This window comes from Crocuta crocuta, unplaced genomic scaffold (genome assembly GCF_008692635.1).
Source record: "Crocuta crocuta isolate KB4526 unplaced genomic scaffold, BGI_CrCroc_1.0 scaffold276, whole genome shotgun sequence".
In the NCBI taxonomy this organism is placed as follows: Eukaryota; Metazoa; Chordata; class Mammalia; order Carnivora; family Hyaenidae; genus Crocuta; species Crocuta crocuta.
The window spans coordinates 1095370-1119344 of NW_027531270.1; the positions used below are offsets into that span (position 1 = coordinate 1095370).

Sequence of the window (23975 nt, forward strand, 5' to 3'; positions counted from 1 at the left end):
ACCTCTAACTGTAATCTAAACTATATGCTTCATGCAAGTGCTTATGTCTCTATGTAAACCTGACAGATCTCAGTCTTGACTGAGGGCAGTGTTTAATATCCATAGTGTGTGTGTGTGTGTGTGTGTGTGTGTGTGTGTGTGTGTGTGTGCGCGCGCGCGCGCACACGCGCAACACATTGTAAATACTCCTGATAACTGTGACAGTGGGGCTTAGGCATCTGTGCCCTGCTGCCAAGGCTGTATCTTCCGCCAAGTGTAACAGTGACTCTAATTTATCCGTGTTATTTTTGTCTTACAGATTTTCTTCCATCACTAAAGAATCTTTTTGGAAATCCACTGTACCTGTTGTATTTGTGTGCAAGCACTGTTCAGTTCAACTCTTTATTTGGAATGGTGACCTATAAACCCAAATACATTGAGCAACAGTATGGGCAGTCAGCCTCCAAGGCCAACTTCGTTATCGGTATGCTCACTTGTCCTTCACGCTTGCCAGTCGGCACTGTCAGCTGCATCTCTCTTAACCCTTAGTAATTATAGAGAACACAGTTCTTATAGGTAGACTGAACATGATTTATGGCATTTTACATACAAAGTCAAAAAGTGAGTGAATAAAAATTTAGCAGAATGGAAAAGAATTCAGTGCAAGAAAATATTTAGATAGTCTGTGGTATAACCTTTTAGCAAGAATTATTCACACTGTAGATGAGTGACCTTGAGAATATTACATAAACCAAACATGCATTTTATTAGGAGGCTGTGATACTGGATATGTGTCTTTCAAGTATAGCCAAAACTTTGTAACAGTGGCCATTTTACCTGAATAGTTTCTAGGACTTTAAAAAGTGAATATTCAGACAGGTTAAAAGGTATTCGTTGCAAAACAAAGTTTGTATTTGCTCAGAGTTAAAGGACTTTTCTGAGTCCTGGCATTCAGGTCATTTAAAAGGGCTGTGTTTCTAGTATAGCAGATCAGTCAAGATTAAGAAAGCTATTCAGGGGCAAAGAAACACATGAAGAAACGAACAAAGAAGAAACAGAATCTACAGATACGAGAAGGTCATGCTCCAAGTAATTGTGGATACTTTTAAAACCTGGATTAACTCCTTTAGCTCATGAAGATGTCATTTAATGCTACTAGTTCAAGGCATAAATATATTTTATTCCTTTGGGTATATTCCTTTATGGTAGGAGACTTCTAAAGATTTAAAGACATTTCTTCTTCATAAATATTTCAAGAATTGTTCTGCATATCTATCTCTGAAAGAGATCTCTGAGTTTATTTTAGAATATGTAATTGTCCTGTAACAATCCTGTATATTTTAATTTAGAGGCTAATTTAATTGACTCTGTTTAGATTGTGCTAAATTATAAATATCAAAGCTATGCCACTGAACTTTTATTTTCAACATTAATTGGTTCAAATTAAGTTAATCACATTATTTAATGGTTGACCTGAGGAAACATTTTAGGTTTTTTACCACTCCCCCCATGTCAATCAGTGCTTTATACTGATTTTAAAAAGAAGAGAAATGAAAGTTTAAAAGACATTCTTTTTATTTGATTTTTAAATCTCCTTTGTGTTTATTGAGGTATAGACAACAGTTAACACTACACCCCCTAAATGGGTAGTGTAGCTGGATAAATGTTTGCACAAAAATCTATATAGTAACCAGAAGCTAGAACATGTAGCCCATTTCAGAACCCCAGAGGCTCCCTCAAACCTCCTTTTACTCAGTACTCCTTCCTAAAGCTAATAAGTATTCTGAACTCTGCCATCATAGATCAGTCTTACCTGTTTTTGAACTTTATTTAAATGTAATAATACGTTATGTACTCTTTTGTATCTAGCTTATTTCAACTGAAGTGAAATCTGTGGGGTCATTCATGTTGTGTATAGCAGTTTGATCTTTTTCATTGCTGTGTCATATCCTATCACATGAATATACCACAGTTTATTCATTTTATGGTTGGTGGGCATTTGGATCTTTTTATTTATTTTTTGCTTTTGACAGTTATAAATAACACTGCACGACTATCCTATATATATTTTGGTGGTGTATACATACATTTTTCTTGGCTGTCTCTTGGAGTAGAATTGCTGGGTCATAGAAAGTATGCATGCTTAGATCCAGTAAAACATTTATAGTAGGGTTGTGCAGATTTATAGTCATGCTAGACGTGTAAGAGCATTCCAGTTGTTCTACCACCCTATCACACTTAGTATTGTCAGTCTTTTTCATTATAATCATTCTAATGGGGTGTGGTGATATCTTATTGTAGTTTATTTGCGTTTCACTGATAACTAATGATGTTGAACACTTTTTGTGCAGGCTTGTTGGTTATTTCAACATTCTGTTTTGTTAATTATGTTCAAATTGTCTATTTTTCTTGAGTTGTCAGTCTTTTCTTATCGACTTGTAAGGGTAGGTACTTTTTTTGATACAAGCTCACGAATTGTGATACAAGTTATTGAATATATGTATTATAAATATTTTCTCACAGGCTTCACTTCTTTTCACTCTCCTAATGGTGAGCTTCTTAATTTTAATTAAGTCTTCTTTCCAGTCTTTTTCTTTCTCATTAGTGCTATCTTAAGCCTCTTTTAAGAGATTTTTGTCAAACCCCAAGTCCATGAAAATGTCTAGCTTAAGTGTTTTAACTTTCACATTTAGGTTATAATCCTTTTTTCTTTTTCTTTTTCTTTTTTTTTTCTGTATGATGTGAAGAAGAAGGTCATGGTTGATATATCAAATGGAAAAGCTGTCTTTCCCCCATGGGTTGCAATGAAATGATACATCTTTAAGTGTATGTTAGCTTATTATTATTCAATTTGTGCAGAGCACAAAATCAAAAGCAAGTCATTTGATTTTGCTGTCACTAGAATAATAAATACATTTTTATTTCAAACTAAAAACATTTCATAAGGGAAAATTAAGAGCATTGTTTGGGGAAAGGTATTTATAATAGAAAACAAAATTAGATGTAATCTACTAAGTAGATAATAAATGAAATACATTTTGCCTGTAAAATTATTTTTATGAAAAATTAGCACGGATGAAAGAACTTGAAATTCTGAGAGATTCAATGTCCTGCCTAATTGCATATATACATTATGATGTAGCCAAGAATAGAATTATTCCCCCTGAGTTTCTGTGTTACATTTCTCCTCTGGACATAATTATTTTTGGAAAACTGACAAAAAGAATCTAATAATTCTTTTTTAAATTGTGAGTGATATCATTTAACCATAACCCTTCTCTGTACACTCTGATGGTCTCTGAGATCCAAACTCATCATCAGAATTTTTTGATTCATCTATCAAAGTTTGCCTAAAATTCTGATTTCTCATAGTTTCTAGCACATCATGTCTTTAGCTAATTCAAGTACTTTTGTGAGAGATAAGTAATAGTGTCTAATGATTTCAATCATTGTAGCTAGGATTCTTCCTGAGTGCATCTTGGGTTTCACATTAGTTAAGTAAGGAAAAGAGCAGAGTAAGAATCAGTGGGTAAATTAGCCAACCAACACTTACTTTCATTATCCTTAGAATGGTGAAAATAAAGGCATCATTAGTTTAAAATAGAAATTAAATAAGACATATAGAAGGCAATATATATGTACATAGCTGTCATTCACTAAATAATGTTTTCTCACTTCTTTCTTTTCTATCCTATTTCTCTCTCTCCTTAATTTTTAGGGGTTAGGGGAGCCTTCTGTGATTAAGTAGGGGAGAAGCACAAAGAAAGCACATTTACCCTCTCTCAGAGAAGACATTTGACATGGCATGGATGAAATAATAAACAGAAATTTTCCTATGTGTTCATAGGCCAATTGTTACAATGAGGATTTATTTTTGCTATACATGTTTTTATATGTTGGTCATATTTCTAAAATTTAGAAATAATATTTTCTCAAGTTAACTACTTTAATTTTGCAAATAAAATTAAAGAAAAATAAGCAACAAAAATGTTTCACATTCAGGGACTAGGAAGTATATGACAGAATGATACTGCTTTTTCAAGCATATAACTTTTTTCCCCATTGCTGTCTCAATTGGAAAAAGTTTAGATAGACAGTTTAATTTTTCTCTTTTTACATATTTAAGCTTCTCTCATCACTGTTGAGTTACATGAAAATGATCTTATGTTTTGTTTTCCTTCTTACTACAGAGTGTAATTACTTACTCGTTTTTCTTAATTTCTTAGAGTTTTTAATTAAATCAGTTTCTAGTGGACATGATGCATTGCATTGACGATCATTCATAACAATGATTAGCATTCTCAATTCTTGGAGATGTTACACAGACAAATGAGGAAAAATTACGATCATTATTTGGGAAAAGTTGCTTATAATAGAAAACATTAATTTATGTGGCTAAGCTAGCATAACAAATTAAATATGTGTTAAGCTGTGTTCTATATCTAGGTCAAGTTATATTAAAAATCTGCGAGGTTAGGGAAATAATCTTAGTTTATAAGGAAAAAATACTTGAATTATATCCAATTAGATTATTTTACTTCATTGTCTCTACCCAATTGGCTATGTGAAAAGTCCCATAAATTTTTACATGTATTTCCCCCTATAAAATTGAAATCTTAATATTTATATAATGAAGGTCCATTATACATTACAGAATTTTGCTTCACCAGAAGAGAAGCTCCAAAACATCCCAACGTACTATTATTATTATAGTCTATTTCTATTCATCTTAGTGGCTAAGGCTACCACATATTTGTATGGAAATCAGAGTTTCCAGTTTATATTGTTAACTGTAGTTGACCATCTTAAAATATTTTATACAAGTCTCATAACTCTTATTTGGGACAGTAACAAAGAATAAGGTCTTCAGCATGAGTAAGTATACTGATATAGCAATAACAAATTTGCTCTTAAGTTTCTCCTAGCTTTCCAGTTATTTGAGTAAATACATGAAATTCAAAAGAAATTTATAAAATAAATTGAAACAAATTGTGGATGCTAGTGTAAATTACAATTAGTATTTCCACTTGGAATATTTAGATGGTAAAGATTTTAAGATCAACACATTTTATGGTGTAAGTAGAGAAAAAGTGTGTAATAAAGAAATCAGAGTGAAATTTCTACCTCATTAAATGATTTTAAGATGCTTCAGATCACAATAAAGAAACTGAGAGGCAAGCATCATATCTCACTTGATATTCAGGAAATTTGGTATAAATTCAACTTGGCCCAGCAGAGATTGCTTGCAGATCCTACAGAGTTTGAAAGGGAGAGCCAAGCTGACAGTATATTTGAAATATACTGCTACTGTTTAACAGACTGTTATAATTCCATTATCTTGAAATACGAGAGTAGATATCCAGGAGAAATGTTATATTTGAATAAACTTAACTAAAGTTTCGTCATTTAGTACTTTTTTTTTAAATTTTTTATTTATTTCTGAGAGAGAGAGAGAGAGACAGCATGAGCAGGGGAGGGTCAGAGAGAGAGAGGGAGACACAGAATCCGAAACAGCCTCCAGGCTCTGAGCTGGCTGTCAGCACAGAGCCCGATGTGGGGCTCGAACCCATGAACCGCGAGATCATGACCTGAGCCAAAGCCGGACGTTTAACCGACTGAGCCACCCAGGCGCCCCGTCATTTAGTACATTTCTAAGGAAAATCACAACGTGCACAGTATATGATGGTGAGCACAGTTCTTGCCTTGAAGGGGAGTTTGGAGGGTAAGGGGTACAAGCCAGGCAAGCTAACAGGTCATTGTCATAAGGATCAAGACTGCTGTTTATGGGACAAGGGCCACAGGCACAGGGAGGAAAGGAGGTTCTGATGATCAACGTGTGCACCCTGACGCTAGGTATGTCCCTGAAGGCACCATCTGGCTGGTGGAGGCTGTGATAAGTCTCTATGAGGAGAAGCCCAGAGGACTCTGGGAAAACAAACCAAATCTTGGAGTTAGAAAAAGTTCTCTAGCACAAGGTGTTGATGCCTAAATCAAGAGCAAAAGGATAAGGAGGTGTTAAAAGACGAAAATATGGGAAGTGGGGCGGTGTTTTGAAAGAATGTTGTATCAGATGAAGCAAACAGATATCTTGTAAAGAAAGGCCTGGAGACAGTAGAACACATGAACCTTTCTGGAAGTTTTAAGAGAACACAGGCCTCTAAAAGGTCAGTCAAGAGAGAATACCCCTGATTTTTAACATTCTGTACTGTGGGGACAATGCAATTAGAATAATTCCATTTTGATTCTCAGGCTCTTCTAGGCCAGATCAGGGTTGGGAAAGGCCAGTGGAAACCATCAGAGCATGAAGCTACAAAACAAAGGGTGTCCTTTGTGCTCTGACACCTTATGTCCCAGGTTTGATTGGTACCTTACAAAACAAATGAAATTCTAAGCACATCTTCTGCCCATTTCTTCACTGGGTTGTTTGTGTTTCGGGCGTGTAGTTTGATGAGTTCCTTATATATTCTGGATATTAACCCTTTATCTGATATGTCATTTGCAACTATCTTTTCCCATTCTGTTGGTTGCCTATTAATTTTCTGGGTTGTTTCCTTGGCTGTACAGAAGCTTTTAATCTTGATGAGGTCCCAATCATTTATTTTTGCTCNTTTTTTTAATGTCTGTTTATTTACTTTGAGAGAGACAGAGCACATGCAAGTGCGGGGGAAGAGGCAGAGAGAAGAGAGAGAGAATCCCAAGCAGGCTCTGCACTAGCAGGGGGTGCCTGACACGGGGCTCAATCTCACCGTGGGATCATGACTTGAGCCAAAATTAAGAGTTGGATGCTTAAGCTACTGAGCTACCCAGGCATCTCCCCAGAAAATATACTTTTTATAAACTACTTTTGGGGGGATTTTGAAAGAGAGAATGGACTCTGCCCTTTTGTGTAAGTCTTGGGTCTATGAGAGGGGGATTCAAAGTCAAGTACTATGAATATGTGTGTGTAAAAATAGTGACTCAAATGATACACATCAAATCCGTGGCAGTGCTTAGTTCTTGAGAAGGAAGATGGGATCTGGAACAGAGAAAAAATGTGTTTTATGTATCTCCATATTTAAAAATCAGAAAAATTGGGAGAAAATATTAGCATTTAATTTGAGTCATGAGAACCCAAGTTTGTTATATTATTTCCTTCTCTCTTTTTTCAAATAAATAATAATCAGGTTCCTCTTAGTTGATGTTTGACTCTTTAGGGGCCCCATATACATTCATCTCTGCCACTTTTCATAGCCACAAACCTCAGTTTAGCTGAGAAAACAAAAACCAGCACCTCCTCTTTTTTTGATTTCACTAATTTTGTGATTATGCCCCCTTCAAGGTGAGTTGATCTCTAATGTGACCATATTAACATTACCATTTACTAATTTAAAACCCAGCCAACAAGTAAGTCATCAAAGAGCCTCTTTCCCCACCTTTTCTAATACAGACATGTTCTACTCTACCCACCTATCCCAATATTTCCATCTTTGTGAATCTTATAGATTGAAATGCTGATAATAACTTAATTGAATGATATTTTTGTGCCATATATTGTGCGAGGAACTTTTCATGTTATTCAGCCACCTCAGCACTATTATTTGCTCCATATTATAGGTAAGGAGACAGATTTATTGAAGTTCAGAGTATCCCCTGCAGTTGCACAGCTATTAACATATGTGACGGAGATCGAAATCCAAGCAGTTAGGTCTCCAGAGTCCAAGTATTGTTTTAAAATCATATTTATTTGATTACTAGTGAGGCTGCATATCTATAAAGAATCCTGTCTCCCAAACACTTAGAAGGAAACACAGTATAACATAGTGATTGAAAGCATGGGATTTGATATTAGACTCTGTATTGTCAAATCTGGTTTTAACACATACTAACCATGACCATGAATAAGTTTCTGTCTGAAGTGAAATTAACAATATAGCTACCTACTAGGGTTGTGGTAAAGAGTAAATGGAAGAGATATATCAAATGCTTACCTGAGTGGCTGGTACATTATAAGCAAATAATAAATATAAAAGTAATCTATTAATACATTGTTTGGCTACTGTTGTTTTGTTGTGGTTGTTAAGGACACCAAACTCAGCAGATAAGAGTGTAAATACAAAAAATTTTGTTTGGGCCAGAAAAAAGAACCAACGGTTTTTTTGCTCCCTAAATTCCATGTGCCTATTAGTCTTTTATGCATAACCGTAAGAACCATAACTTCACCCAGATGCCCCTTGATTGTACCTGTCAATCCTGGGATTAGACCAGAAAGACATTGAATCATTGATTACCTCAGTGTTTATTGATTTCAGACTCTGTGCTAGACACTGTATTAGGCAGACTGCTGAGACTCTGTTGTGCTGTCCTTAATCTATAATCTAGACATTCATCAAAATCTCTTGACATGTCAATAGACAATAGTGAATGAATATTTCTATCACTTAAAATGAGCAACGAGTCTAATAATTTTTCAGGAACTATTATAATTTTGTATAATCCCTTAGAAAGTTTATGTCAATGTACTCAGATTTCTTTTAGAGATCCACAAAATGACATATATATCTTTTATTCCTCAGGGCTCATCAACATACCTGCAGTGGCCTTTGGAATATTCTCTGGGGGAATAGTTATGAAAAAGTTCAGAATCAGTCTGTATGGAGCTGCAAAACTCTACTTGGGATCATCTGTTCTTGGGTACCTCCTATTCCTTTCCCTGTTTGCACTGGGCTGTGAAAATTCTGATGTGGCAGGACTAACTATTTCCTACCAAGGGTATGTTCACTCACTCATTAAGTAATCTGAGGACATTGGCTTGTTTAATCAAATTATTGATAGAATTTCAAATTATTGATATAATTTCAAAATTTTTAAAGTTTGATTTTAAGCATCATAACTATGAGAACGGATTTACTGTTTAATTGTGAAATAACTGCCTGTACTTTGACATGGAAGCTGTTATTGTCACCAAAATCTGTCATCTCCTTTGAATTTGGTTGTCTAAGAGAAATTATCAAAAATACTAAGTCTACATCTTACTGTAGAGAAGCAACCTGATAGTGGAAAATACAGACCTTGAATTTTGCCTCTACCCATTATTGGTGAAGTGACATTGTACAGATCATCTAATCTAATCAAGCCTCAAATTTTTAAATAAGAATAATAGCTACCTTATAAAATTTTCTAAGACTTAAGCAAGATAATATACATGGAAGTGGTTAGTACTTGCCTGGCACAAAGTAGATGTGCCATTTATAAACAATTATGTATTTTTTTCTTTAAATACTTGGATAACTGGAAGAGTCTCTGTGCTGCTTTTTGTACTCTCTGTTATACTCAAATCATGTGAAGTTTCAGGAGAGAATGCTATTCCTAAGCCCAGTAATCCACATGACAGCTCTCTTTAACTCTTTGCAGGTGGTCAAGAGAATATTTATTGAAGCTCTCAAATCTATGTATATAGAGTAGGTGATTAATTTTCTTAGTTTCCAGGGTTTGTCACTCTTAATACAAAGCTGGATCTTGAAGAAACCACTCTGTCTTTTCATGAGTCCTTAATATCATTCTACCTCTTAACAAGAGTTCCCAGAAGTAGCTCTTTTCATTCTTCCACCTAACTATGCATTATCTATTTTAAAAAAATTATTAAGCCACTACTGTGTGCCAAGCCTATCACTCTCACTGCACTGCCTGACTGCCCAAAACTCTACTGATATAATGTTCTGTCTTCTGCTAGTTCAGGTGCCTCTTATTTACTGCTTGTTCTCCAGCTTTCTTCCTATACTTCCCTCCAAGCTCACCTATCTGTCTTGTTTCCATATTCCGATCTCCAGCACCTCCATTAACCTGGTTTCTCCTGCTGTTAAGTGAACGTCAGTTACACTTTTCACCACCTAAAATGTCCAAAAAATTAGTGACTGCAAAGTTTATGTACCATTGCTTCTGGGAGTTAACACAGCAATGTTAGACTTAACTGAGTGTAGCATTGGCTTGGTAATAGTCAGCAATGTAGACTAAGGACATTAATTGTCAGCAGGAATTACAAGAAGATTCTGGAGAGAGTAGAGGCCCTGTGCTATCTTTAACTGTCCCTATGATCCTAATGGTAGATAGACAGTGGTAAAGTACTTTGTATTTTTGCAATTTACAAAACACCATACCTTTCATTATATCATTTGTACTCTCAGAGCAACTTTATGAGATAAGTTCTGTTATCCTTGTTTAAAGGAAAATGCATTTAGAAAGGTCAATTATCTCTTCAAAGTATAATATTCTCCCTACCTCATCATGCTGTCTAGAATCCAAAAGCAAACACATAAACAGACAATACTTTTGAAGTTCACATTAAAAGTATACCCACAAAATAAATGATTAAATATTTTTAAACAAAGAAAAAATAATATATTCATTGCATGAGTACTAGCCCTTGAAAGCAGTCACCTTGAAAGACAACAACTACATTGCAATAATGGTATCATTGTTAAAACATTCTAAAACTCCTCTTTTGCAATTGCTTTCCGTGTTTTTCAGAATATTCTCAGCAATGGCAAAGATTTAACCTTTACAAGTAGCTTTGCTATTGGAAGCAGCCAAAAGAAATGGCAACACCCTGTGAAAAAGCTCTCCCATCCAACTTGACTATTTTGAAAGAAAAATCTCATTTCAAGTATAAACATTCTGACTTATTTGTTTACACCTATCTCAAAATTTTATTTAAAAAATTTTTTTAACATTTCTTCATCTTTGTGAGAGAAATAGAATGCAAATGTGGGAGGGGCAGAGAGAGAGGGAGACACAGAATCCAAAGCAGGCTCCAGGCTCTGAGTGGTCAGCACAGCTTGACACAGGGCTCGAACCCATGAGTGGTGAGATCATGACCTGAGCCAAAGTTGATGCTTTACCAACTGAGCCACCCAGGTGCCCCTTATCTTAAAATTTTAAATAACAACACTGTAAGCACATCCTTTGTAAAATATGTATGTAACTAATTTCTGCTTCAAGATTGTCCTAGATGATAAATGTAACTTACATCTAGTAAAATAACATAATTAGCCTTATAAGATACAACATGCTCCACAGGGATTATCCTCAGTTGCTTTCTTCCACAAGGCTCTTTTGATTCTGGACACTCAACAGGGACATTGTAGACAGCTTTAGATGTGGTCATGGAAGTAGCTTTTCTTCTGAAATATTGAGAGTAAGTCTGATTTTATACCAGAATTTGAAATCCGGAAGCCTGGAAGAGTTCTCATTTTGAAGTTTGTCACTAATAAACATTGTGAAATTGAGCCAATAATTTGCCCACTTTCGTCCTGACTTTCCTGATTTGCCAAATGAGAAGTTGACCTAGATCTCCCCCAAAACTCTTTCAGCACCAAATGTCTGATATCTTAATCCTGCTATATCCATAGTGGCCTGATTCTAGGCTTTCAAGGCATTTATTTATACTTTCATATACTACCAACAGTCTCAATTCATTTAACGATTAGTTGAAATATTCCTACATAACTTCTCAGGAAGCCTCTACCTCTACCCTTCTATTTTGTCGGGAGACATCTCAGAGGCTTTTGTTGTTATGTTTGAGGTAATCAAGTGCATAGGAATTCTACTGGATGAAATATTCCATCAGTTAAGAAATTATAATTGCAATCATATGAAAAACCTCTTAAAAGAAGGGGCCAAAATGACTAATTTTTCCCCTCCAAAATAGAATAGCATTTTGCTTTGACTTACCAGAAATCTTGTTTCTTAACGGACTATATCCCATATTATTCTTAGTGCTGGAAATACAGGAGTGAATAAAACAAATAGTCCCTGCCCCCATTCAGTGTACATGATAGTGTATGTGGGATGGTTTTGTTGTTGTTGTTTTGGTTTGAAGTTTCTCAAATAGTTCGGGGAAAAAAATGAGAGGAAAATAAGCAAATAAATAAATTCAAAATAAGAGAAAAAACAGAAAGAATGATGTAGTGCCAAGGGATGAAAAATAAGGTGCTGGTGGAAGAGAAATACCATTGCATAAGTACCCCCTCGAAGAATAAAGGAATATAAAAAAAGCAAGGAGAATAAGGGTAGAAGGGTTAGGTAATTCAGGTAAGAGGAAGAAATAGATGTGAAAGAGAAGGAATACAGACAGAGATAAAAGGGGAAGGTTAGACAGAATGAAAGAGAGGGAGAGAAAAGAGAGAAGACAATCAAAATTATGTAAAGGTAATGATTAAAACAAAAAGCCAGCTCCCTAAGGGCAAATATTGTCTCACTCATATTTGTAACTCTCTTCTCTCTTCCCAAAGCTAACATTTAGAAGGCTTCCACAAAATTTTTGAAACATGAACAAATGAATGGGTAAGTCATTGAAAAAGCATGTGCAAGAGAGTCAGAAAGAATGCCTTAAGGTATGGATGAGCTACATAGTTTGGGAGATTATGAGAGAGAGAGAGAAGAGTTAGATGAACTGGTGACACATTTATTAGTAAGATACATAAATAGGATATGTTCCTCTTCCAAACCAAGGTCTGTTAAAATAATGTTGACTGCTTGATTTTTTTTTCTTTCACCACATCATCAGCAATGCCCATTCTACTGATGCTTAGAAAACAGTTCTGAAGGAAATTTACACACATGCATGCACATGCATACACTACTTGCAATGCATTTAAGTAATGTCATAAATTACTCTAAAAGTTTACTTTACTTTTCTGCCTTGTTAGCTATCTTCCTACATCTTTGCATAGAAATATATTAGAAGGTCCTGGACTCTGTCGACTTTAGTGAAAACCATAAACCAAGAACTGGATATTATGTGAAGTTGTAAACTTCTAAAGATAACTTTCAAGAGAAAGCTGCTTAAAAAGTAGACTCACATTTAATCATCAGAAGCTGGCATTTCTGATGACACTTGTTTTCCCAAAAGGCATACTCGGTTGGCAGTGCCATTTATATCAGTCAAAAACATTGATATTTGAAAATATTAGGGTGCTGCCTGCTGAGAGGTAATATTTTATACTATTACATTTCTTTTCAGAACCAAACCTGTCTCTTATCATGAACGAGCTCTCTTTTCAGATTGCAACTCAAAATGCAAATGTTCAGAGACAAAGTGGGAACCTGTGTGTGGTGACAATGGAATCACATATGCATCGCCGTGTCTTGCTGGTTGTCAAGCCTCCACCAGGAGTGGAAAAACTATTGTAAGAAAGCCCTAATGTATGTACCTGTGATGCCTGCTACAACACATAACCACACAGCTCTGCAGGGGCTCAAGGACCAACCCAGCAGCAGACCACACTGGTAGCAGACCTGGCTCTTATTCTACCCTTATTCTTTTCTGTGGAGACAGAAAACATAACCGTTGCTAGTGGACTAGAGTTGTTGAAAGAATTAGGATAAGAATTTGAATCACAAAACATGCTGGAAAAGCCTTGCAATGATGTATGCTAGTTCTCTCATTTTGCTTATGAGGAATATTAGCCTCAGATGAGGAAGTCTCAGTCATAAGATTGTATGATAAGATCTGCATTGGGATCCATGTCTCCTAACCTCAAAGCCAATGATCCTTGGAGGTTTTAGAGACAGGACAAATAGGGGCCAGTGTTAGAAAGTCTAGTCCAAGAAGTCTAAACCCAGGGACCACAAAATGAGGAGATGGGTGGTTCCAAACACTCTGCCTGGAAATCAAGCTGATGTGTGTAATAATGAAAAGAGTATGGAGCTGGAATGAAGGGGTTCTATAGGGTGGATGAGGGAGAGGAGGTTGGTAATAAAAATAAGAAATCAGTTATGAAGGACATTAGGTACTTAAATCATTAAAAGGCTCATTTCTCCCATCACATCTTTACATTTCTGTCCCAAACATAGACTCTTTCTTGTACTCTCTGTATATATGGCTAGTGGTCACACTCCTGTCCACTTGGGTCCTGGAGGTCTGAAAATTAACACACACGCCTATTTACATATGCTTAATCAACTAGATAAGAATGCTTAGGGAAAGACTTTTGTAGACACAGAGCAACATGTTGCTTTTCTCTGTTTATTGTAAGGTTAACATTTTATTCAGAGCATAAAGGATTGGCTTCTAGCAGCAGTGAATAAGACTACCTACCCCTCTGAAATCTGAGGGTTTTTTTTACTTTCTCTTCCTCTCCTCCTCTCCTGCCTCCCTTCCTTCCTGCCTCTCTCTCCCTCCCTTCCCCTTCTTTCCTCCCTTGCTCCTTCTTCTCTCTCTCTCTCCCCTTCTTCCCTTCTCCTCGTTCTTTCTTGTCTTTTCGCTTCTATTTGTTTGTTGTTCAAACTGCTTGGAAGTTTTCCTTAACTAGAATTTCCACTTACTGAATGCGTTCATGCCAGGAACTAAGAGAAGTGCTTTTTAAAAAAATTGAATTTAAATATCATGGCCTTCAGGTAATTGAGTATTACTTATTTTCCTCATGTGAGAACTGTGGCACTGAGATACCTAAATTCACATATCTAGTGTGAAGCAGAGTCAAGGTTCAAAAGCTTTTCACCTGGAATTAAAAAATAATAATAATAATTCAACATTGCTACTCTTCCTTTAAAAGGAAAAAGTGAGCCTTATTTCATTGTTTATCTAAAAACTCACAGACTCATTTGTGATAAAAGTGACAACTCATTATACATACACATTTATACATGAAATTTACAAAAATAAACTAATAGGGATTATAAAAGTTGCCTCTCCAAGATTTAGTTGAGATTTTTTTTCAGGATTTTCCCCCCTGGTAACATTATAAAGTCATATCTTCAAATTGTGCCTATTTATTTAACAAAGTTTTATTGAGTGCCTAAATGAGGACCCATTTTAGGTCCTACATGTACAATGATGAGGAAGCAGACAGTTTCTACCAGAGGTTTCATTCTGGTGGGGATATATAATTTAAAAATAAATAATTATATAATATTCTAATGGGTAGTGATAAGCACTGTAAGGAAAAGATAGGATAAAGATGGAGAGATAGGGATATTTATTTGAATGGGTGATTACGGAAGCCCTCTTTAATGAGCAGAGACCTGAGGTATGTGTGCTAGCCTTATAGCTGTCTGGCACAGCTGCCCAGCAGAGAAAACAGCAAGGCTATGATGCATGAGTTAACTTGCCATGTTTGAGGGTTTGCAGGGGCATAATGGAAACCCATGTGTGTGGCTGAAGCAGATGGAGAGGGGGAAGGATCATTGAAGAGTGAAATTAGAACAGCATCAATCATAGTGTGTAAGCCACTATGAGGATTTTGGGTTTTATACAAGTGTGATAAGAAGCTATTGGAAAGCTGAGAATAGTGACTGCCATTTTTAAAAGCTCACTTTGGTTACTGTGTGGGTAACAGATGATAGCTGGGTAAGAGTGGAAATGAGTGTAAAGAGATCAATGCAATAACCAAGGCAAGAAATAATGGTGGTCTAGACTTGGAAGTGGCAGAGAAAGAGATAAGGTATGATTGGATTTACTAGGACTTACTGAGAGATTGTTCTCTAGGGTCACTAGTTTGAAGACCAACCACCTTCTGTTTAGATTTTTTTAAAAATGTTATCTATATAGGTTTCACTTTGCTTGATATATCCTAACACAGAGAAATAAAAGAACATTTACCTTATTGTTTATATAATGTGTGTCTGTTATACTGTGAAGTCTTTTTAAATAAATACTTATCTTTAACTTTATTCAAATGTTACCTCAATAATTGGGACTCTTTTCTATTGTGTTACAGATGTTTTATAACTGCACCTGTGTGGGAATTGCAGCCTCAAAGTCAGGAAATTCCTCAGGCATGGTGGGCAGATGTCAAAAAGACAATGGATGTCCCAAAATGTTTCTCTATTTCCTTGTAATTTCAGTCATCACATCCTATACTTTATCCCTAGGTGCCATACCTGGATATATATTGCTTCTGAGGTGAACACTGATTCTCTCTGCCCCAATTTTAATATGATCATCTAGAGCATCTATAGTCATCTACAGCATTGATTTCAAATTCTGATCTATGGAATTATGATTCCTTATAGCTCTTTTAGGGAACTTGTCCTGCATCCTTGTTCTGGTTTTATCCTTTTCTCACTTTGTGTTTTTATGTAGACACATGGTTGAATAGATAATTTTAGTTAAAAATTTTTCAGATCATTGGTGTATGGAGCCATGTCAGTGCCTACATCACTATAGCCACTTAAGAGATACAGTATGCTATTTCTAATGGTGGCAGTAATGTTAACCCGTATAGACTAAATGTGTGTATGTGTGTGTGTGTATTTTAAGATTTTATTTTTAAGTAATCTCTTCACCCAATTGAATTGTGGGCTTGAACTTACCACCCTGATATCAAGAATTGCGTGCTCTACCAACTAAGCCAACCAGGTGCCCCTAGACTAAATGTGTTTTACATTAAACATGACTTCACTGAATTATGGGTGATAAAATTTTAAGATACTTTAAAGACTGATCTAATACCACAGTGTTTCAAATTTATTATTTTAATCTGTAAGGTTATTTTTATTGTTCTGACTGGAATTATCTGTAAGTGTGGGGGGGGGAGGGTGTTCCTGACTTTTGAATCCATTTTCTCTGATCCATGAATATATGTTAATGACTCCAAGGGTTTTTGCTTATAACCCTAAAAGAATTCTTAAAATTATGTACCCCTTTTGCACATTGTTAAGTAGACATCTAGAAATTTATCATAAGTTTATTAGTAATTAAGCATTGATTTCTAGTATATTATAAATATTTACATTTACAAATATAATGATTTTATTTTATCTTAAAGTATATTTATTTTGAGAGCGAGAACTAGTGGGGGAGAGGCAGAGAGAGAGGGAGAGAATCCCAAGCAGGCTTCATCCCGTCAGCAGAGCCCAATGCAGGTCTCCATCTCATGAACCATGAGATCATGACCTGAGCCAAAATCAAAAGTTGGACACTTAACCAACTGAGCCACCCAGGTGCCTCCCAAAATATAACGATTTCAGTGTAGATCACTCTTTTAAATGTAATCAGTAAAGATCTAGAAAACAAATTGGATAACTAATATTATCTAATTTAAAATTATACAAAAAATGTTTACAGTAAATATGTTACATATTTCTTCTTCTTGTGCTTATATCTTCATTCAACTTCCCTATAGGCTTCTCATCTGTTGTAATATAATTTTTGTTTGAACACTGTTTACTTTCTCTCCTATCATACAGTTCTATTTAAAAAGTATATAAATTCAAAGTTTAAAATATTAGTTTTAGAACTAGTATTGTCAGTGATAAATTTTTCATTATGGAATTAGCCTTGCAAATATTACTATTTTACAGTTAATCAAAATAACCTTGGAGTGCCTGGGTGGCTCAGCCGGTTAAGCATCTGACTTCGGCTCAGGTCATGATCTCACAGTCCGTGGGTTCGTGCCCCACATCGGGCTCAGTGCTGACAGCTCATAGCCTGGAGCCTGCTTTGGATTCTGTGTCTCCCTCTCTCCCTGCCCTTCCCCCACTCAAACTCTGTCTCTGTCTCTCAAAAAATAAAGACATAAAATTTTTTTAAAAACCTAAAGTAACCTAAAATATTACAAATATTGATAAAACTATTAAACATAAAAAGTCAAATTTATTGGAAACCAATCTTATGAGATGGATTCAGGATTTTTTAATTAAGGCATATAATAAATGAGGAATATTATGTTACCTTAAAATGAAACTAATCAAAAGTATTGTATACAGCTTTAATTTCCTACATTATATTATGGAAATTGATTAGGAAAGATAAACAAAAAATAGAAACCAACATCCACAAATATGTTCTTCACAAAAGGGCTTAAGAAGAACTTGGATAAATGTGTTTTCAAGTGGGAGCATGATGGAAATCATTGCCCCAGAGTTCTTGGACCAGGATTGTTCTTCACTATATTTTTTTATAGTACTTTTGTTGTTTTTAGGTGCATTAAGCCACAGCTTAAGTCTTTTGCCCTGGGAATCTATACCTTAGCAATAAGAGTTCTTGGTAAGTATTATTTATGTTTTAATTATGATAGCCATGATAAATGTATTTTTCAATACCTTTCTAAGTATTTTTATAGAATTATTGTGCATAACTACAATAATATAGGTGGTTAGGTCCATATTTTTTTTTCTTCCTTTCTTTCTTCATTTCTTTATTCCCTCCCTCTCATCCTTGACTTCTTCCATCCTTTGTTCTGGAAATATTTCTTCAGAGCCAGTGTTCGACCCATGGTATAATAAAGGGATTTTGTAAGATTAGTGACATTTTTTGTTTTAACAATCTTGTCGCTTCCAGCATTGGTCTATTGTCAAAAAGTCTATTCTTATTATGAAAAAGTCCTCTGAGAGAAAAGGAAGATGTGAATCAGTAAGAAAGGCTGAGACTTTAATATAATTTTTTTAGTTATTAAAATTGAAGTCATTCTTTTGAGCTACTCTCAATGTTAGGATGTATCATTTGGTAGGAAGATCATTCATGCAATCAAAACAGTTTGGCTTTGAATTAACAATTTTCTAAATGTAATTGGAATGTTTTTCCTGACTTGAAGATTTTTCAATATACATTTAAGTTAAAGTCCATAAAAAATAGAGTTAATGAGTCAGATAAGTTTTCTATCTGTACAAAGTTTATATTCTAAAGAAGAAAGTGGAACAATCATAAATATTCCTCTGTAATTTAACAGAAAAGAAGTACTAGAGAGAAAAATAAACTGATAACTTTAAAAAAATCTGAAAATAAATAGATTTTGATAGGAAATAGGTATACAGAAGATGCAATATAATCCTGACAATATTGGGGAAGCAGCAAATATGGAAATGTATGTCATCACAGCCATCTTTAATTCTATGACATAAAAACAAAGATTGTTTTGAAAAATGTCAGATTATCAAACCTGAAGTATGTCCCTGGCTGGAGTTGGTTTCTAGATCTACATAGCTTTGGAAATATAATGTAACCTACATTGTGAAAAAGATTTCAAGTAATAAAAATGATTCATTGGAGTGTCTGGCTGGCTCAGTAGAGCATGTGGCTCTTGATCTCATGGTCATGACTTTAAGCCCCATGTTGGGCATGGAGCCTACTTAAAAATAAATAACTAAAAATAAAGCATTAAATATGATTCAAAAATTAATTTCATAAAAATATATACAGTAAAACCTTGGTTTGAGAACATAATTCGATCTAGAAATATGCTTGTAATCCAAAGCACTTGTATATCAAAGCAAATTTCAAGAACTATTGACTCAGTTGTGATCATGTGATGTTTGGCATCACATACTAAGATTGTAAGACACTGCTCATTTATCAAGTTAAAAGTTACTACAAATGTTTGGTCATCTTACAGAACACTCGCAGAACAAGTTGCTCACAATCCAAGCTTTTACTATACTTGAAAATGGCAAAAATATCATAAACAAAGTCAAAAGGCAAATAGTAAACCTGGAAAATTTTTATTTTTGCAACTTATGTAACAGAAAATGTATAATATCCCTATGATAAAGAGAGCCCCTAAGTATTTAAAAAAAAAAAAAAAACCACTCATGTTGAAAAATGAGTAAAATATATGAATAGCCATTTCATAGAAAAATAAATGCCTCAATATATAAAAAGATGGTCAAACTCTCTCATGATAAGGAGAGCACAAATTGAAATTGCACTGATATGACATTTTTTGCTTATCAGATTTGCAAATTACCAAATGTTGTTTGCAATGTATGGGAAAACATATATACTTAGACATTACTGTTGAGCAAATGGTACCATTTCTCAATGGTCCCACCACTCAGTGGAGGTCTCTGTAGCAATAACTAACAAAATTACATGCAGATTTATCTTTTGACTGAGCAATTCCACTTCTAGGCATTGATACCAAACACTTGCTAGCAAAACTACGAAATAAGTCAAAGTTTGTGAATGTCTCATTATTGTGTCATTATGTATAATAGGAAAACTGCAGTCTAGTTGTCCACCAAGATGAGATATTTGAATACAGTATAGTGAACCCATATAATAGAATCCTCTGGAGCTGTAAGGACGAATGGGGAAAATTTTTCTCTAATGTTAACAAATATATTAGTTAGCTCTAACTGCCATAACATAATACCATAGACTGAAGGACTTACGCAACAGAAATTTATTTTCCCACAGTTTGAAGCCTGGGAAGTAAAAAATCAAGATGCCCACAGGCCTGGTCTGTGATCTCTTTTCCTGGTTTATAGACAGCTGCCCTTTCACTGTATTCTCGCAAGGATCTTTCTCTTTGTACACATGGAGAAAGGGGAGAGCTTCGGTATCCTTTCCTCTTCTTATTAGGACACCAGTCCTATTGGATTAAAGCCCTACTCTTTATGGCTTCATTTAATCTTACTTACCTCCTGAATAACTCTATCTCCAAGTACAGTCATATTAGGGTTGGGGTTTCAACATCTGGATTTTGGAGGGACATAATAGTCTATATACCAAGGGATAGCCAGAAAAGACTCAAGGGAAATGAAGTAAAATATAGAACAATGTTCATACTATTATGCATTTGGTGTAAGAATAATGGAAAATTGGAAATATTATACACATATGCAAATGTATTTGCTAATATTAAAAAAAGAAACAATGGTAGTATAAACTAAAACCATGATAACGATGGTGATGGTGGTGGCGTTGGTGGTAACTGGAAGGGAACAAAAAGTAAGAGAGGACAGGATGGAAAAAAGAGTTTGTAAATGTAACTCTTATTTATGTTTTAATTTGAAATCATGCAAAGGTTTTATATAATTAAAAAACAATGGAGAGAAACTAAGACATTTTTCAAACAAACTGAAATTAGCTGTGTATCATATAGGCAGGCACAACCATAAAGAAAATCATGCTGACTTAAAAAGACATGATGATTGCCAAATCCACATAGCCTCACTACATTTTGTAGTCTTATCTTTAATACTAACTGGTGTTAAAGATACTAATTGGTATTGTTATGTTGAAACTATTACATATTTTTAGCTAAAGCAAGTGAGATATTATGTTAATATCATTAGACATCAGTATTCTCAGCACAATAGAAAAGTGATAAAAGCACAAAATAGTAAAACCCATTCTTAAGTAATGGGAAGGTGGCCAGGAAAAGTAAAGCAAACAAGGGTTAGGTTTGTTATGGAGATTTAGGTGTGTGCCTTCTCCTTCAGAAAGCTCTCTTCAGAGCTCCTCCTGTGCCTTGTTTCTCAAAATAACCTTTATGCCAGAGGAAGATGATGAGGTGGCGCATCCTGGTGTCCTATAGGTACCCTGTTATCTCCAAAGCAGTATTTTTTTAGTCTGAAAGTAATTGGTTCCAGAGACTCATTCATTACAAAGATGTGTGTATATTTTTAATAGCAATTATTTGTTTTCCACACAGCAGGAATCCCAGCTCCTGTGTATTTTGGAATTTTGATTGACACTTCATGCCTCAAATGGGGATTTAAAAGATGTGGAAGTAGAGGATCCTGTAGATTATATGATTCAAATGCTTTCAGGTACTATATCAACCTCGTTCCTGCGTCTCACTGCTACAACATCCCAGGTTTGCCCAATGAAATTGGTAGTAATCATTCCTTATGTAGTTTCACCGCAAAAGGATAGTCTAAGAAGTGTGTTCTATTTTATAGAATAATTTTATTATTATTCATTTGGCTAGACCTGTATTTGTCCCCATTCCTAATCTTGACTCCCATTTTAAATAAATAATCGTTGTTTTTTTTTAATTCACAAAAGATTCCAGAATACAGTAGAATTTTGCAAGTTTATGTGCACAAGTGGGTAATTCTCTGGAGCTCAGAAGCATTTAAATTTAGGTCACATTTTGGGTTCAATTCTATTCTTTTCAAACTGAGCCAAACTGTCCCATTTACGTCAGATATAATCCCCCTGGGCAAGACTTGGATTTGGCTCTAAATCTGTCTAGCTTTTATTGCCAAACTGATGTTCAATTATTCCAGTACTTGAGATGCATAAAAGTAAAAGGTTTTTACTGTGTGTATGAGTGTGTATGGGGCTGAGGGGCATGGCTTTTTCACTATGGTATCATTCAGTTCAGTTCATCAAACATTTAGTCCCCTTATTGCTTAAAGCAATGCTTCAGTGGCTTAAAGTAAGTTGTAGGTTATGCCTGCCTAAAAGCAGGAAGGATTTTTTTTTTTTTTAGACTTACAGTCTGAGCATTTTCTGGAGAAACTTGGTACTGAAGTGTGTAAGTTGGAAGTTGGATGTGAATTGAGCCAACCACCTCAAATAACTTTGTTTGATTTAATAGGCTTTGATGTTATGTGACAAATTTATTTTGGTTTGAAAGGGACTTGATCTGTGAATAGAATTTGTACTTCGCTCACATTTGCTAAGGCTGCACTCACTTTAATGTAAAGGCAGTGTACTTAAATCAGAAACTGAGTATGTGTACAAGGTGACCAGAATAAATCATTTAACCTGTCCTGTTTTATGATAGAATGAAGAACTAAAGTCTCCTTTTTGAAGAATGTGATTCAAACATCATTCTTCTCTACTTAGGGTCTGATTCTCACTCAACATTGCTTCTTGCAGTTTTTTTGTAGGAGTACATTTGGGCAAGTTTCAAGGGTAGGGTAACCACATAATTTATCATTCAACCTGAACACTTTTGAGAGTGAAAAGGGGTAGTCTTAAAAAGTACACTGGGATAAAAACAGCATGAGCTAGGACTGTTCTGGGCAAATGGGCATATGGTCACCTGGCCTAAGGGAATAATTTATAGAGAAGATGGAACTGATTATGTAATTAGTAACTAAAATTATGGCATCACTATAATATGGCTTTGTATTAGTACACTGCCTTCAATAGTCTGCCCAATGTTCACAGAAAGGTCTTTTATAGCCACCAAATCTGCATTCTTAAAGAAAATTATCCTCATGATGGTTTCATTGATAGATTGGTTTTGTTGATATGGATATTTACTGAATAATGTTACTTTCCTTTCACACTTTAAAGTTGGGTAGTTACAATAATTATGACTGAGCGTCTCTCTTCTTTTAGACACATATATCTGGGATTAACTGTGATGCTGGGCACAGTGTCCATTTTCCTAAGTATTGCAGTACTTTTCACTTTAAAGAAAAATTGTGTTTCAAAACATAGAAGCTTCAGAACCAAGACAGAAGGAACAATGGTGTCTACAACAATCAGGAAGGAAAACTGTATTACAAGTGATCATTTGCTACAACCCAACTACTGGCCAGGCAAGGAAACACAGCTTTAGAAAGATTACGACTTGAAGCCATGTTTTTCTAATTTCTGGATACTCTGTGAACAAATAGATTTCAATCAAAAGGGTTTTAAAAGTGTACTTTTTTTTCCTTTCAAAAGATGTTTTGGATTTGACCCTTGGTATTAGATCAGATACCTGATAACAAATATAATTAAATACATAACAGAAAAATGTAGATAATAAAGCTAATCTAAACCTTTTAATTCATCATTATTTATATAAATTCCTTATATTATTTACTCATTCTGTTTAATTTTACCTTGTGCCCATTGATACAGTAGCCATATTCCTAGTAGAACAAGTGCCTAATAATCTAATGGCTGGGTATAATTTCTAAACTAAGATACATGTCAAGGAGAAGAGACTACTGTTAAAAAATAAAATTATATCTTGACCTCCTTTAAGTATGACAATAATGAAGATGTTAGGATAAAGTCAGAACATGTAGAGAAAGATATTTTTAAGCTCCTTTTTTTTTTTTTTTGTTTTTGGAATACAGTGATTGATACATAAATATATTGTGGCAAATAATCTTGGGGGTTAGAATTTTGGATTATTACCTCTTCTACCATTCATTATATGTGCATTTTGTGTGATGCTTGAAGTGAACATGGTGGTAAAGTAATAAAATTAATATTAACATGCTTTATTGTCTTTCTATAAATTTAGTGGAGTAAAAGATACTGTTAATACAGTACTGCCCAAATTTGAATGTAAACTTTTCCACATGTATGCACATGCACACGTAATCCTAAAACATATTTG

General features: G+C 34.8%; 1 protein-coding gene across 2 annotated transcripts in view; it reads left to right on the plus strand.

The window, feature by feature from the left end:
• The window catches only part of SLCO1C1 (solute carrier organic anion transporter family member 1C1), a 49133-nt gene extending 25439 nt beyond the window's left edge, over positions 1-23694 (plus strand). For both annotated transcript variants that reach the window (XM_077771162.1, XM_077771163.1), the window contains 7 exons: positions 299-463; positions 8532-8727; positions 12977-13142; positions 15675-15859; positions 17880-17944; positions 21333-21450; positions 22979-23694. In XM_077771162.1, coding sequence (XP_077627288.1) covers positions 299-463; positions 8532-8727; positions 12977-13142; positions 15675-15859; positions 17880-17944; positions 21333-21450; positions 22979-23201 — 1118 coding nt within the window. In that variant the 3' untranslated portion in view covers positions 23202-23694. The remainder of the gene's footprint in view (positions 1-298; positions 464-8531; positions 8728-12976; positions 13143-15674; positions 15860-17879; positions 17945-21332; positions 21451-22978) is intronic.
• The last annotated feature ends 281 nt before the right edge of the window (positions 23695-23975 follow it).